Source organism: Amblyomma americanum, chromosome 2, assembly GCF_052857255.1.
Source record: "Amblyomma americanum isolate KBUSLIRL-KWMA chromosome 2, ASM5285725v1, whole genome shotgun sequence".
NCBI lineage: Eukaryota > Metazoa > Arthropoda > Arachnida > Ixodida > Ixodidae > Amblyomma > Amblyomma americanum.
In genome coordinates this window covers 876,608-892,418 of record NC_135498.1, presented here as the reverse complement: position 1 = coordinate 892,418, position 15,811 = coordinate 876,608, and the positions used below count along the sequence as shown (strand labels likewise).

At 48.7% G+C, this 15,811-nt stretch overlaps 1 protein-coding gene across 2 annotated transcripts in view; it reads right to left on the bottom strand.

Annotated features, from left to right (window-relative positions):
• Positions 1-15,811, bottom strand: part of LOC144120415 (uncharacterized) — a 74,899-nt gene that overhangs the window by 39,971 nt on the left and 19,117 nt on the right. For both annotated transcript variants that reach the window (XM_077652759.1, XM_077652758.1), the window contains exon 3: positions 853-964. In XM_077652759.1, coding sequence (XP_077508885.1) covers positions 853-964 — 112 coding nt within the window. The remainder of the gene's footprint in view (positions 1-852; positions 965-15,811) is intronic.

Sequence of the window (15,811 nt, the reverse complement as noted above, 5' to 3'; positions counted from 1 at the left end):
TCTACTGTCCTTAAAGGGTCCCTGAAAAGGGCGTTTGAGGTTGTCTATAAAATGCTCGCACTTGCAGAGTACAGGCCAACGAGCGTTCATGCCGCGTACAAGACCTCAAGAGCGAGCCGATAATTTACAAGTTTTAAACTCCCGCTTCCGCGCCTAGCGGCGACGTGCGGTGCTGCGCTTTCGCCCGAATCCGCGCTCGTTACGTCAGCAGCCGACTGCTCGCATTGGTTCGCCCGCGTCGGCAGCCGGCGGAGGAGGCGAGGGGCCGGCAGAGGAGCGCCGACATTTCAGCGCGCAAAAAGTGGCGAGAAGAGAGAAATGCGCGAAGACGCGGAAATTCAAATTTTGACTACAGATAACCCAGCTTCCACAAAACGCATCTAAATTTTTTTTTTTGCTGGAGGATATTTGCGAAGCGGCGTCCTTTAGCATCCCAGGCACATCGCATCTTTGTTGAGACCCCCTTTCACAGCCCCTTTAAAAACCAATGCTTTAAATAAATCAGCCTCGTTGCTTTACAAGCTTTGTGCAAAAAGTATCAAGTGTACGACCGTCTTCTCCTCCTCCTACGCACTGCATAACGTGTCTATCAACTACTCGGCACTTCTTAGTCCGCAGTACTACCTTCCGGGCCTCGCCGACGCAGGGCTTCCCCTGGAGTTGGCATTTCCTGCTCAAACGTCCTGCATGTTACCGGAGCCGATCTCACTGCATCCCTGTTTCCCAGTCTGTTTCTTGAACCCTTTTCTTCACCGATAATTCCTGACTGTACGCATGGAATTGCAGTGGCCTGCCTCAGATAGTGCGGTGCTTTTTATCCCCGTCAATGTTTCAATCATCTGCAGCACGTACCAGTTAATGAAGGTGCTCTTGCCGGCCGAGTGGTTCCCAATGAGCAGCACGACGATCTTCTTACGCGGCGGCAGCAGTGTCTGGCCAAGGGACTCGGCGACCTTCACCAGCCCTGCACAGCCAGTCCTCACATTCTTTGTGCGATCGGTGTAAATCGGTTTTAGCTCATTTTAAATGGTATAAAAGTAGACCAACGTTGAAACGATTTATTTGACGTTTTTATCGTGGAACGACCTTCGTCAGAATGTCACTGACGAAGGCCGCTCCACGGCCGGAACGTCTAATAAATCGTTTGAAACGCTGGTCTACGTTTATACTACTGTTGACCGTGCCAAGATTTCTCTTTTCGCTGGACCGAATTAGTATATATATATATATATATATATATACACACACACACCAAAAGTGATTTCTGGCAGCTGATTTGTTCAATATAATATAAAATCACCAAAAATTGAATAAACATAACAGGATTTAATTCACGACGTTTCGGCTGGAGGACCAGCCTTTTTCGAGTGTGGCTGGTCCTCCAGCCGTAACGTCGTGAATTAAATCCTGTTATGTTTCTTCAGTTTCTGGTGATTTTATATATATATATATATATATATATATATATATATATATATATATATATATATATATATATATATATATATATATATAATTTTCAAACGTGTGCGTTGGTAACGGCAGTTTTTGTTGGCACGAGTGGAATCAGCAAAAAATGGTGTGCGTAATACAACACTTTTGTTCGACTTGCCTACTCGCTTTTGGGAGAACTACCCACGGAGGTCTGGATACCATCGGCAGCAGAGAGTAGCAAGAGACGACTAGAGTACAAGGCACTGATGCTTCGTGCTGTAATCGAAACAGTATGGCGGGCACCGAGTGAAAAGCCGAGAATTCGCAAGATGCGGCGCAGTGACCGCCACGATTCCCGCGACAAAGGCCTCGGCCAAGTTAGTTATGCCACAATCCAAACGAGGCACGAACAACAAGACGACAACTTCGAGGCGGAAAGGCAGAGACAAGGTGCAAGGGTTCGTCATCATGACGGCCTGCTATGCCAAGAGTGCGTTCCAGACGACCCATGGAGAAACACCGCGAGAGGGCTCTCCAACTGTCACACGGGGACTGATGGCATTTCGGTAGAAAGAAGACGCCGCATTCTCGCGGACTTGCGGTGACTTCCAATCGCAGAGTTGGAGCACTTCGGGAGCAACGTTTCCTGCTCTTTTCGGAGCAACTGTATTCCAAACGCAGATCTGAGGCACGGATCGCGTCTTCCAATTGTAGACAGGGAGCGGTTGCCGAGCCGAGATTGCTCCGTGGAGCAGTCGGGACTGCTCCGCCGAAATCGGCGGATCCGACCGGAAGTTTGCGAGACGTTCTTTTTCAGCGGCGATAGCGGCGCCCTACATGCTCTGGCCTGCATGCTCTGGCCAGAGCAAATGTACTCCAATCGCAACTTCAGGTCGCGCGCTCTGCGCCGGATTCAGGCGCTCTGTCACAGAGCGTGCAGACCGCTCCGGGCCTGCGATTGGAATTCACCATTGGTTTGATTACATGCAGGCGTTTGTCGCATCGTGGGACATATGCCAGAAAACCGTGGCATGCGGCACAGTGCGGAAGGCTCCCCCTCGTCGACACCCCCTTCAGCAAGGTCGCTGTCACATAGCGGGACGCCGAGGCAACAACCGCCATACATTCTGAAGATTAGGCCACCAGATTTCCGGACGGTGCGGGTTGCCGAGGCATATAGCTGAAACGGGGCGTACCGGTAAAGATGCTCAGCGACCAACCTTTATCGCTGCTGCGGCTGAAAACAACGACGCCCTCGAATGGTCCATAGGGGATGTGCCCAAGGAATGGGCCAGATTCACCGAGCCTCTTGAGCTGTGGACGGGCAGTAAGACTGAGGAAGCCAGCTTACGTCATCAACCCGAAGGAATGATTGGAGACGACGTGCCAAATCACTCACGAAGCACTGAGCCGAGCAGGAGAACGGCACAAGGCCACGGCATGAAGAGCGCTGCCTCCTTGGCTGCCCACTGCGCATAAAAAACAAACTCGCCACACAATCTGGAAAGGACCTTACACTGTCGTGGGAAGAAGAGGCCAAGCGGATTACGTTGTCGATATTTGATGCCAACAAGAAGTAAATGGCCAGAGCTCCCAGTGCAGACCGTCTCCACGGCAGACGAGGAGCTGATGTGGTCTTTTTTTTTGGGGGGGGGGGGGGGAGGGCAACTGAGCCCACAAAGGGAGAAAAAAACTGCGAGGTCTTGCATTAACCTACTCCACGACATGGGCTGAATGCTCTCCACGACGAATAAGCCCATTTATGCGAAGCAGTATCCCGTCCAGCAAGCAATCGAAAAAGAGGCATCCAGCGTGGTACAGATGGGAGTGCTTCCCGCCCCGGCCGTGTGGATTGCCGGCGACTGAATGGGCGTCTTTAGTCATGCCGCAGGCGCCTCCCACGCTGTGACGTGGCTGGGGGGTGAGGCGGGCCACTGCGCGTGCGCAGCCAGCTACTGAATGATGTTCTGGCAGCAGACGCGGACTGCCCAATCGCCCAAGTTGGAGGATGGATCTATCAAAAGCATATCGGCAAGTGCTTCTGGAGTCAAAAGAAAAGACCACCTTTTCGACACCGCGAGCGGGAAGAACATGCCATGTGGCATCAAAACGGCCCTGGCACGAGAAGAGTACACTGGAAGGATGACAACGCGATGTTTTGGTAGCGACGGAAAGCTGGCAGAACCTCGTTCTCGCACGAATACGGGATGACGGTCCATCCGAACAAGTGTGGGTTCGATCGAGAAACTCTCTTTCGGACACTTTGGATAAGATGATCCGACCAAGTTCGAGCGCTCTTGGGAATGTAGCGGGAGTTGATACCAAACTACGCCGTGCACCGTGGCCTATAGGGAAGGCCCGAATGTCCAACAAGTGGGGAGACCAGGAACTGCTGCTCTCGGGGCCAACCATCCTACAGTTAGGCATTTCGTATACACGGATGCCTCCTGCCAAGGTCATGGGACAGTGCTCCTCCAGAGCAAGGAAGGGGCCCGTCGCGTGGCTGCTGCAGTGAGAGCGACAGCAGTCGAGAAGGAAGACCTCGCCACTGTTTGATATTTAATTTTTTTATGGCCGGAATTTTCCCCTCCACTGACCGATCACCACAACCTCTAAAATATATCCGTGAGGCGCAGTTCATGAACTCGCGACTGCTCCTGTATGATTGCACTGTCGAAACGATAACGTCGGTGGTGATTACCTCAGCCGGGTCTCAGAGCCCATCGCCCCACAAGTTGGTATATAGAAATCAATGTGCAAAGCGCCAGCCCACCAAACGCCTTTGCGCGCCTGTATTCTTTCAGTGTGTTAGTGCTAGGATTTCAGTGCGCAGTATTCGTGTGTCCTATAACGGCGAAGCGTGCGGAACTTCTGTTTTTGTGATGTGTAGCGGTGGTTGAGCCGGCGACGGGGCTACCCCCCCCCCCTCTACACACACACACACACACACACACACGCACACACGCACGCACGCACACACGCACACACACGCACACACACACGCACACACACGCACACACACACACACACACACACACACACACACACACACACACACACACACACACACACACACACACACACACACACACACACACACACACACACACACACACACACACACACACACACACACACACACACACACACACACACACACACACACACGGGGACTCTTCGCTCAGCAACTCAACGAAAAAAAGTCGCCATTGACCGCCTACCCAGAGTGCGACAACGTGACTCCCCACTTCCTCCCTCTCCCCCACGCCTTTCGCAACACAGCTTTCGTTCCTTTGGCCCCCTCCTCCCCTCCACACTTAAAGACGCTAGCTACTGCCCTCAGTCACCCCTGATGAAGGAGCCGAGCCGGCTTCGAAACGCTCGGTTTAAAATTAGTTATTTTGGCTGGAGATGTGCAATTTATTATAAGTGTTCAAACCCAACCAGACAGGCGGATCCGTCGAAATGTTTAGTTTTCAATCTGGGAGTTCAGATCGGGTTCAGAAGTGTTAGGCGTTTAGATTCGAGCTTATGCCTAATGTTTAGAAAGAGCTCGGGCGGTAAACAGGTATTTAGCCTTCCTGGACGCAATTAAATGGTGAGCTCCTGTGCAGCAGACTCAAAGATGAAAGTGTCGGCCATGAAATGCTATCAGAATTTGCGTAGAAATATACCGAGACGACAAAGTTGAGATCGCATGGGAAGGGATAAGAAGAGCAACAACAGTCGAGGCGCAAAAAGGATTAAGGCAGGGTTGTCACTGCTGCTGTTCACGATTTGTACGATAGATATGGAAAGAAGGTTACAGGACAGTTTCAATCTGCCGTACAAATTAGGCGGAATGGTCCCAGTGCAGCGTCGGCCGGGGCTATTGCATGCTGACGATAGTGCCCTGATAGCCAGGAAGATTTACAGATTGTGGCTGATACTTGTGGAGACGAACGAGGCAATCTAGGCTTTACCTTTAGCACAATTAGGTCAGGCTTGATGATATTTAACGATTCCACAGATCAGGTGCTCACACTGCAGGGCCATGAGATAGCCAGTCTGGCGGAATACAGATATCTCGGGGTATGGGTAACCGAAGGACAGACATACGTGGAAAAGCACGGATAAAGAAGCATATAACATTATGGGGTCACAACAGGTATAAGCGAAAAATCACCGATAAGCATAATATCCCACGGGTTGTACCCACCTCAGTTCGGATTGGCATGTAGATAATATATGTAAAAAGCCCTCTTCAAAAGCAGGAGTACTATCACGATGCCGATGGCTTCTCCCAACTGAAGTAAAAATTCAAATTTATCATCATCTCTTCGGTTCTGTTTTGAATTATTGTAACTTTGATTAGGGAACAACAATACAGGTTCTGCAGAAGAAAATGATTCGCTAACCTTCCATATCTCTCTCCGATGCGAACTGCTTTCCGGAACTACAAAATGATCCAGCACATGTGTGTTTTCCGAATTGTGCGCTTATTTTAACGTTCTTCTCCTGCCTTTTAGGATTTCTTTGAAGCTGCACATTTAAGATCCCTGTCAAATCAGATCTGTACGCGAAACGCCGACCTCTGGTTTATACCACACTTTCGAAATAGTTACCAACTACAAGCACTAGAACTCAGCTTGCCGTCTGCTCTTTATAGATGCCAATCTCTAGCTATAATGTTGCCCTAAAAGAGCTTAAAATGTACTTGGTTTGTAGCTAGATTGCACATGCCTCTGTGAAGTGTTATGACACATGCATTTTGAGTGTTTCATTTTTGTTTTCTCGCTGCCACTTTTCACCTGCAGTAGATTGTGTCTGTCTGCATTTGCTCTGTATAAATTAGGACCTCTTCCCAATATCTGTTTCACGCTGATCTAGAGCCAATCACGTTGGTCCACGTATGTGCGCTTCGTCGTCTACTGCCAGCGTGTGGGCCGTTTTGTATGCTGGCTTTTCGCCCCGTCCAGGGTGTGCCGTTTTCTGGAAAATAAAGTGAACTGAATTGAGAGGCGCTCGGAAAATAATAATGTAGCCAGGGCCTATTTCAGGGAATGCGGTTTTGCAACCATGGACGGAAGTTCCGTCGGGGCTAGAAATAAACTGGAGAGCTGTCGGCCCTACAGGTGCCCACCGCAGGGGGACATGACGGGCTAGGCATGGTTCGAAGCTCAGAGTGAAATATTACATGCCAGAGGAAACTGGACGATCACGTGTGGGCAGCTACGGTATTTTAGTACTTGTAGCCTACTCACGTGACGGAAAAAGACTTGAAGACTAACCAGTATGTACGTAGGAAACCACGACGCAGAAATAAAGAGCTTTAAACAACCGATAAAAAACGCAGAGGGTAAGAAATGGATTAATTCAACGGAGAAAAAAAAATACTATAGAAAAGACAAATCAGGAAGCAATCGATCTCCGATAACTCAGAGGCGGCGCCCTACTCTTTGAAGCGAGATCCGTGTGCCTTAGAACGCGAAGCTGCAAAAAGAAATTTAACTAAGAAGGTTTGGTTTGGTTTATGGGGGTTTAACGTCCCAAAGCAACTCAGGCTATGAGAGACGCCGTAGTGAAGGGCTCCGGAAATTTAGACCACCTGGGGTTCTTTAACGTGCACGACATCGCACAACACACGAGCCTCTAGCATTTCGCCTCCATCGAAATTCGACCGCCGCGACCCGGATCGAACCCGCGTCTTTCGGGCCAGTAGCCGAGTGCCATAACCACTCAGCCACCGCGGCGGCTAATCAAGAAGGTAGCACATGTGCAACGTGTGGTAAATACGTAGAAACAATGGAACTGTGTTACTAAGATGTGGCAGCATCCATCGAGCTGTGGCTACACTCTGCCTTATGCCCTAAGGTTGAGAATGACAAAGGTGAAGTGAATGAATCTGCGATAGACACTAGCAAAAAGCGAGTGGAAGATTAGGGCGGGGACGTCACGATGGAAGTTCAGGACTAAGATACGGTCCAGCGCAAAATCTATTGCATTTATATTAAAGAACAATGCCGAATCTATAGATAGCACGGTTAAATTTGACATACTGATTTAGAAGCATAAAGAAAAAGAAATACCGAGCACGATGGCGCCTGCCACGTCCCACCCCGGACGCTCCTAACATCCACCTATCCATTGTTGTGGCCCGGGTGGTGGATGGTGTCGGATATTTGCAGCAGTGCCAAAAAGCATCTGCCATTTCAAATGTCCCTAGCTGTGGAATGTAGCAGCTGATGCCTTCTTCGTGAATGGCTACAGAGACCGCCTTGTGCCCAAGGTGCAGCCACGTGCCCTCTCTGAGTTTCCGTTCCCCCGCAACGACGGCCGAGTGGCTGAGGAACACACTGCAGCGACGATGACGGAATCTCATCGGCATTTTGAAAGCATGGGCTACGAGGGGATTAACTCAGACATCGGGCGTCCCATCCAAACACGGCCGTCGAGAGGCTGGTCGAACACAGTTACTCTGTCGGCAGAAGAAGAACAAAAACAAAAAAGCGCCACGTGGCGCGGGCATGGAACACGTACCTGTCGGCCAGACCACGAGAAGTGCTGCTGCTGCGGGAAGCTCCACGCGCGGACTAGGGCTTGGCGCGTGGCGGGGCGCCGTCTTTAAGGCCGTCAGCAGCGCACACGAGAGGAGGCGGCACCGGAAGCTTGAAAGAGCGCCGGAAGCCGCCAGCGGTAGGAAACGGTCGCGACGCCCGTCTGCAACAGGCTGTTGCCGGTGGGCCGTCTTTGGCAAGACAGGCGCGGTTTTGAAGCCCCCCCCTCCCCCGACATTTGTACCCGAAATTCATGACGTAACAATGACTGTTACCGAACGTGCACAGTGTCCACACCTGCTTTCTTCTTGTTACTGCCACACCGGCCGTTCTAGGCGGTGCCACAGCTCACCTCCCCTTGATGCCGAGCGAACAGCATCACCATGCTGCAGCCAAACTGGCGGATCCCCCCAGCCAACGCTGTCCAGCGTGGATAAGATGCAAACTTCTCACGCCCATCTCATCCCCTGCCAAGTGTGCCTCCTCTTGGAATCCACTCCGTGACTCCATCGGTTGTCTCCTTAGTTTCAGATGATATGTCGTCAACGCCCGTTTGTTCCCAAGCCTCCCTTCCTGAGGTTACCATCTTCCTTTCCATATCTCGCTGAAATTTCAGCCCTTTTCGTTAGGTTCCCAGTTTCTGCCCCATGGGTATCCTCATATTCCTTCATTCAGCACATGATGCTTGGAGCGTGGTGAAAAAAGCCAGCAGAAACGCTGGCTTGAAAAGTACCACGCCCCTGTGTACAAAAGGCGGCAGCAAAGGCGTCATTCCATAAGTTTCTCGTAAGAAAAATAACCAAAGGACAGTACATTAAGAGTTGGTCCAATGTTTCAAGGGAATCCCCCAAGGTGGAGTAGATTTGTAATAAGGGAGTAATTACTCATTGGCATTCACCCGAGCGCAGCCATACGGCTACAAAGGATATCTATACAGCAGTCCCAGAAACTTCGCAGTTAAAGAAAAATTCATCCTGGTCCGGGGTTCGAACCCGGGACCACCGCATTACAGGAGCAACACTGTTCCCACTTCGAGTTATAGATCAATTCGCTCTCGCCCTACCATAAGCTTGCCGTCCCGGTTAGCTCAGTTGGTAGAGCGACTGCTCCGGTGAAGCGGGGGTCCCGGGTTCGGACCCCGGACCAAGACGAATTTTTCTTTAACTAAAAAGTTTGTGAGACTGCTGTACAGCTTTCCTTCGTAGCCGTATGGCTGCTGCGCTTGGGTGCATGCCAATGAGTAATTATTCTCTTATTGCATTCAGAGTTACGCCGATAAGGAACCGAGCAATTGCGGTAACAGTATAAATGACTGGTTAGCACCAAGGTTAAAAATAGCACAACTGAAGGAAAAAATAAGAAAGGCGGGAAAAAGTCAGAGCTAAGATAAACGCAACACATTGTTATATACACTACGGGGACCACAGGAATAGATCGCACCAATACGTATGGCAGTTGAAAAGGAACGCTATTTCTTCAGAAAACCAAGAATTCCATATCTGGGAAGGAGAGCGTGGCACAAGAGAGCACGGCTAAACCTGCTGTGGTACCGTACGTTCATAAGGTTGCTCACCCTGTGAAGAAAGTGGCGAAACGGCATGGCGTCTATTTTTCCGCTCGCCCACTTTGCTCACGCATTTCGTGTGCTGGAAAAAATAAGGGCATGAAAAGCATGCTGCACCTTTCCTTTGACCTGCGGGAAGGTCTGCATAGGGCGCCGTGTTAATGGCCGTGCAGGGGATCATTTGCGGGCGTTAAGGGGTGCGAACTGCACAGCATGTGAGCCGCGGCTGAATGAGATCCTAGGCAGAGGTCGAGATAAGACGGCACGTGAACTGTTGCAAGCTTTTCACACTGGGAAGAGGGGAGATGGATGAGTTAGCGACACCGTGCAGAGGTGGGTATTTGACCTCACCTCAACCTCAAAAAAAAAAAAAACTGCTGACCTCACTCAACCTCATCAGCTGAGGTCTCCTGACCCGCCCTGACCTCACTTTTCTTGAAGATATTGGCGACCTCACTCAACCTCAAATTTTGAGGTTGGCTACTGGACCTCAGAAAACAAAAAGAAACAAAAGTTTTTCAGTTAAAAACAATGCTTAGAACCGTGTGAGACAGGAGAGCCAAAATGATGACGGTACCATTGTGATGACTAGTTATTACAATAGCGGGCCTAAGCGGTCTGTTATTATTTAATAAGGTGTGTAGAGACACTATTGATGTGCAAGCAATAAGAGAAGCTTATAACCTGGGATGAACCCTTTGAGAGTTTATGGCCTGCGGACAGGGATGTCCCTTACGCGGTTACTGCCAGTACATCGGAGGGTACTTTTTCATTAAGTTTGCTTCACTAATTGTAAGCTTATCAGTGTCAATATTCGGCAACGGCTTCGCGTATGCTTGTTCGTATTGGTACTCTCTCGCTCATTCACGCACGAACCGGCAATTGACAAACACAGACCTTCTACACCATCTACCAGAAATTGGGAGAGCGGGGAGGGGGGGGGTGGGGGGGGGGGGGGGGTTGTAAGGTATTTACGATAGTCTTCTTAGACTTGAAAATAGCGAATGTAAAGAAACTGGTCGCCGATATGATTTGCAATGTGACGGCTACGCAGACGCATATCAGTATATTTCGATTTTTAGCTGTAACACTCAGCGTAGATGAAAAGTTTGCCACCCAGCAAACGCTCTTTTCAGTCCTCTGTATGCTGCCTTCGAAAACAAGCTGCGACAGTAGTACACCAACAGGGGCACGTTGTATTCCTGTCTGTGTACAAGCGAGAGGCTTCTTTTATTAATGCGAGAGCATTATATGGAACAGTTTCCAGGTCAAGTCCGCAAAAAAGTGTCCGCAAGAAACGGCACCATGTGACGTCACGAGCCTATGAGTCACGTGACGATGATGATGTCACATAATTAATTAATGCTAACATACACTGATCAACCTGTCTAACCAATGCTTATTGGTGAATTAGGTAACGTTAGGACTAATTAGTATTAGTGATGACATATGAGTGACGTAATACCAGGTCCCCACCCACCCCCATTTGAAGGTCCATATGGATCCCACATTACTACACATGTGCGCATGATGCATTGCAGAGAGTGCCCACAGCTCGGTTCATATTAATGACATTCGGATTGTCCAGCAGGTAAACGCGCCAGTTCTCATGTGCGACATACTGCAACGATCGTGCAACGACACATTCCGTTGACCCTCGAGGTGATGGCGATGATGCTGACGATGATAATACTGTATCTTTATGAGCCCGGGGAAGTCGATACACCGCAGCCCAATTAAAGGTTTCCAGAATATTGATTAAATATTCTACATTACCAGCAACCGAAGACCAAAATTCTGCGCGAAAACAGGAATAATTGCAGCTAATAATTAAGGATGATAATGTTAATGTTCCTGGGAGGACAAGACCCTCCCCCGTTTCCGCCACTTCCCTCCAGGTGACGATGGTAATGGTTCCGAAATCCTGTGAGTTCTCCGATGACTCAATGATCCCGCGGCACTTTGCAGGAATGGGCTAGATTATGTCTTGGAACACTGTGCCGACTATTAAAGTCACACGGGCCAAAACAACCGGCCTAGAGTGGGCAGCGTGAACCGCAACCCTCTGTCAAGAGCGCCACGGCTCTCCGCTCAAATTTCGCCGTAGCGAAATCTTTTGCCAGGCATCCCACCCTACCCGGAACAAGAATAAAAAACAACGCCTAAATACTATACGCCTGAACAGAATTCTGGGTACCATTTCGTCGACCAGACTTTGAGTCAATCACTTGTTTTCCTTAAAAACTGAACTAATCAATGGTACATAGGCATCCTCGAAGTTTTTTACCCGCGAGAACCGCGCGAGCAAGCATTCTGCTGGGCCGTTTAAGGTGAACGATGGGTCTCTGCAAAACAGTTAAAGCAAAGATAACGGTGTGAGCAGTGCCTGGTCGTTTGCAAGGCAGGCCGCCAACCAAACTGATCCCATACGAGAAAAGAAAAAAACAAACAAAGAGGATGATTACAAATAAAAATCGCACATTTTTAAAAACAGAAGCTAACAACAGTGTGTCCCATTAAATGCCATAATAGAAGGTTTGAAACACTGACTCAGCAGCACAGCGCCAGTACGTAATCAGTTCTATTCACACATCTTCATTAAAAAAAAAGGGAAAGAGAATCAGCTACCACATCATCATACATTCTTTGTAGTTTTCCATATTTTACCGCTATAACACCGCTATGCTAGTACGTTCGCCGCGTGCTGCGGTGTTTCGGCATATGTGAATTTCCGAGAAGGAATAGGAGACGAAAGAAAGGTTATCTGGAATGATATAAAAGTGAAATTCGAAAGGGGAAGACACCGATCAAAAGCTTCTATGGTGTTATACAGATTTTTCTGGCTTCGTTCTCTTTTCATCGGATCAGCATGTGTCCTTGTTAGGAACCACCTGAATCACATTCTCTCGCCTGTACCGACTACTACAGTTTCTGTTAAGTGACCGTGTAATGTACAGCAGGATGCCCTTTATTGACTGCAAGGCAAGAGCCGTGACGTCAGCGCCGGCAACGAGCAAGAACACGAAACAGTCTTGCTTTGGGCCATCCGCATTGCGACGAATTTATAGCGTGCCTGTTGGACTGAGCTTATTTGTTTGCGGCATCAGGCAAAGCTACCGCGAGTCAACGTGAGTTATGTGCTTTGCGCGCTCCCGGGAGTTTGAGCCGACCGGCACGCAGCCGGGGAAGGGGGGGGGGGGGGGGGGGGGGTAGTGGCGTGCTGTGACAGCAGCACTCCTTCCGGGAAGACCAGAGGGGTGCGTCTTCCTGTAGGCTCGGGCTGAACGGACATTACCGCGCAGCACCGAAAGCTAAGAGCGGACTGCGGCATCCGGTTGTCCAAGCAGGGGAAACCGAACACCAAACGTCATTGCATGAACACCGCGGTGGTTCGCTCCAACTCCGCTTCGGAAGCGGCACTCGTCGGAGTAAGCCGCGGCAACTGCAAAAAGTCTCGACCTCAAAATTTCGACCTCACTCAACCTGTAACTCACGCGTGAGGTTGAGGTCTGATTTGCTGACCTCGCTCACAGATTTTCGAGCCGTCGCCGACTTCACCTCAACCACAGTTCACGACGTGAGGTTGAGGTCGACCTCATGAGGTTGCCCACCTCTGGGACGCGTAAGTGAAGCCCTCGAAGGAAGAAATCGAGTTTCTTGAACGTGTTTTGTGATCACGTGGCTTGTCATTCAGTACTGCGCATGTCTGTTTTCCGCATACACTTGCTGACTTGGCTGCAAATAAAGGCAGATGAGAGCGCGTGTCCGTCGTCTTTCTCGGCGTTATTTCGTCCAAAAAACTATATTGTAAGGCAGTGCATTCGCCAGCAATAAATGTGGTTTGTTTAACACTCTCCTCTTCTGCTGGAAGGAAGACATCGTTGTTCAGCATGATGCAAGCTGGACAACGGTTGCGCAAGTGAAGACAAGCGCAAACTGAGAAGTTCGCATAGCTTTGCCAGCACGCCATGAAAGGCAGGTATGAGAAAAAGGGGGTCACGAGACCAAGAAAAGCACCCCACGCCCAAAGAGCGATGCAGCTCTTTTCTTGATGAAATACGCTCCGACAAGTAGAGGCTTGCAATTATGAGTGTCACATGCTCACCAACACTGACAGACACAACAGAGGGATGTGATAAACTACGCCCGTTTGGCAGTCCGCATCCTTATGCTTTACGCTGCAGCCACTCTTCGGTGGAATCTCGTCCAATTCGAGCACACAGGCGGCTGAGCTTTTCTCATATCTGCTTTTGATGCCGTTCTGAGCCTGTGCTGCCAAAACTATGGGAGCTCGCTTGTTCTTCGAATAAACCTCACTTGTAAGTGTGCGCAGCCCATCTTTCCGCGGTCTTATTTCTGTACTTGGCGTTATTACTCCGATTACCTGCTAGGGGCCCTACTTTGCTCGATATAACGATTTATGAGGGTGCCCTCGTATCAACAGTTTGCGGGAATAACTTAGAGCTGAGGCAACCGGTGTGCATTTGCCGAATCATAAGGCATGCTATGAAGGATCTCTACCCTGTTCAGGTTGGCCTGTGTTGTGCCGCATTCTAAGTTACCGTATGTCAGATGGCTGGAGAAGATAGGGTTGTAGATAAGAAATGTAATATCTAAAGATAGAAATATCTCAATTTGCTCATTACATCGCAACCTTAGGAAAACTTAACCATTAATTCGAAAGCATTAGATGGATATGTTCCGAGTTTCGTGTCAGCAAAACTTCCTCCGCACGATTACGTCGCTCTGTGAAGACAAATATGCAAAAGTTTTGGTTGTGTTGGAAGGTGGGTGATGAGAGATCGCCGTGGGAATAATCTGGTGGATGTGGTGCAATTAATTATTGAATTAAACGCGAAAATTACACTTTGACGTCACAACAGCACCGTGTTTATGTCCCGTGTTTCCTGTCAGCTAAACTTTCTCCGCACGATTACGTCGTTCTGCTAAGATAAATACGCAAAAGTTTGATTGTGTTAGTGCGTGATGAGATCTTGCTGCCGGACACATTAGGTTGATGAACTGCCATTAGTTAATTACACTTCCGACGACACAATAGCCACAGATATCGACATAGCACCTGGATGTCAAAACAGCCACGGACGTCGACATAGCACCTGGACATAAAAAATAAAAAGGAAGTAGAAAAAAAGACAATAAAAATAGGAAAAATTGAAAATAAATGACAATAACAATAAAAATAAAATAAAAATAAATAGATCTCCTCATGGCGTCGTGGAAAAACTCGCGTTCTAGAAAGTTCCATGCTTTCGCATTCCTCCACGTAAGCAGACTTGGCGCTCTGGTAATTTTTTAGTGAACCGATATGCACGTTCCGTGTTGTTTGTGTAATGTTACCCCGAGTGTTTTTAAATCACGTAAGCTATGTTGAGCGCTACTGTGAGAGAGGCTTGGAGTAGTGTGTAGCAGGGCTTTTCTAGTTACAACATCCTTCGTGATTTCTGAATTAGTGACCAATGAATTGCTTAAGCTCTATCCATGGAGATTTTTCAGTGTAATATAACCAGTACGGGACAACTCTTCGGAACTTGTTCCGACCATGAAGATGCTAGTGTCATCTGCACGTATACGAACTTAAATCCGAGTTAATATTTACAAGGCCCTTTATAGGCAGAGTAGCGGCCCCTAGAGGGTGCCTTGAGGTGCTTCTGCAAAATTTTTCAAAAAACTAGGTTTAATTTTGTTTACCTCTACATAGCTAAATTCTAAGTAGCTTTTAGTTGGGTCTAATAGTGTACCGAGGAAGCAGTATAACGCCCAAGCTTGGTGTTTCATTTAGCCTGTCGAATGCCTTGGGAAATATTGATTCAAAGCTGTTTTTTTTTTTTGTTGGATGACTGGTTGATCTTCCGCGACGAAATCCGTATTGCACCGCGGAAAATGTGGTATTTATCGCAGTATTGCCTAGAGTAAAATAGTTTTTCTATGCATTTTTGTCTCTGTTTTTATACAATACAATCACTTTAGCAACTGCAGCTTTTTTGGAAGTTTCCGCTAGACAGGCAAAGGTTACAAATGCACGTAAGAAAAGGCGCTAAGCTTTCCGGAACAAATTTAAAAGGTCCAAGCTGGAGGCCACCAATATCCACATCGTTACGCAGGAATAATGGAAACTCGAAAACTGCTCCGTCAGTAACGGGATCAAGGTTTCGGGGAGATATGCAATGCCTGTTTAGTAGAGCGTGCGCAAACATAGGAAAGGGTAGCGAACGCTATGAAATAGCGTCCTTTGAACTGCGCATGCGCCAACCGCTAT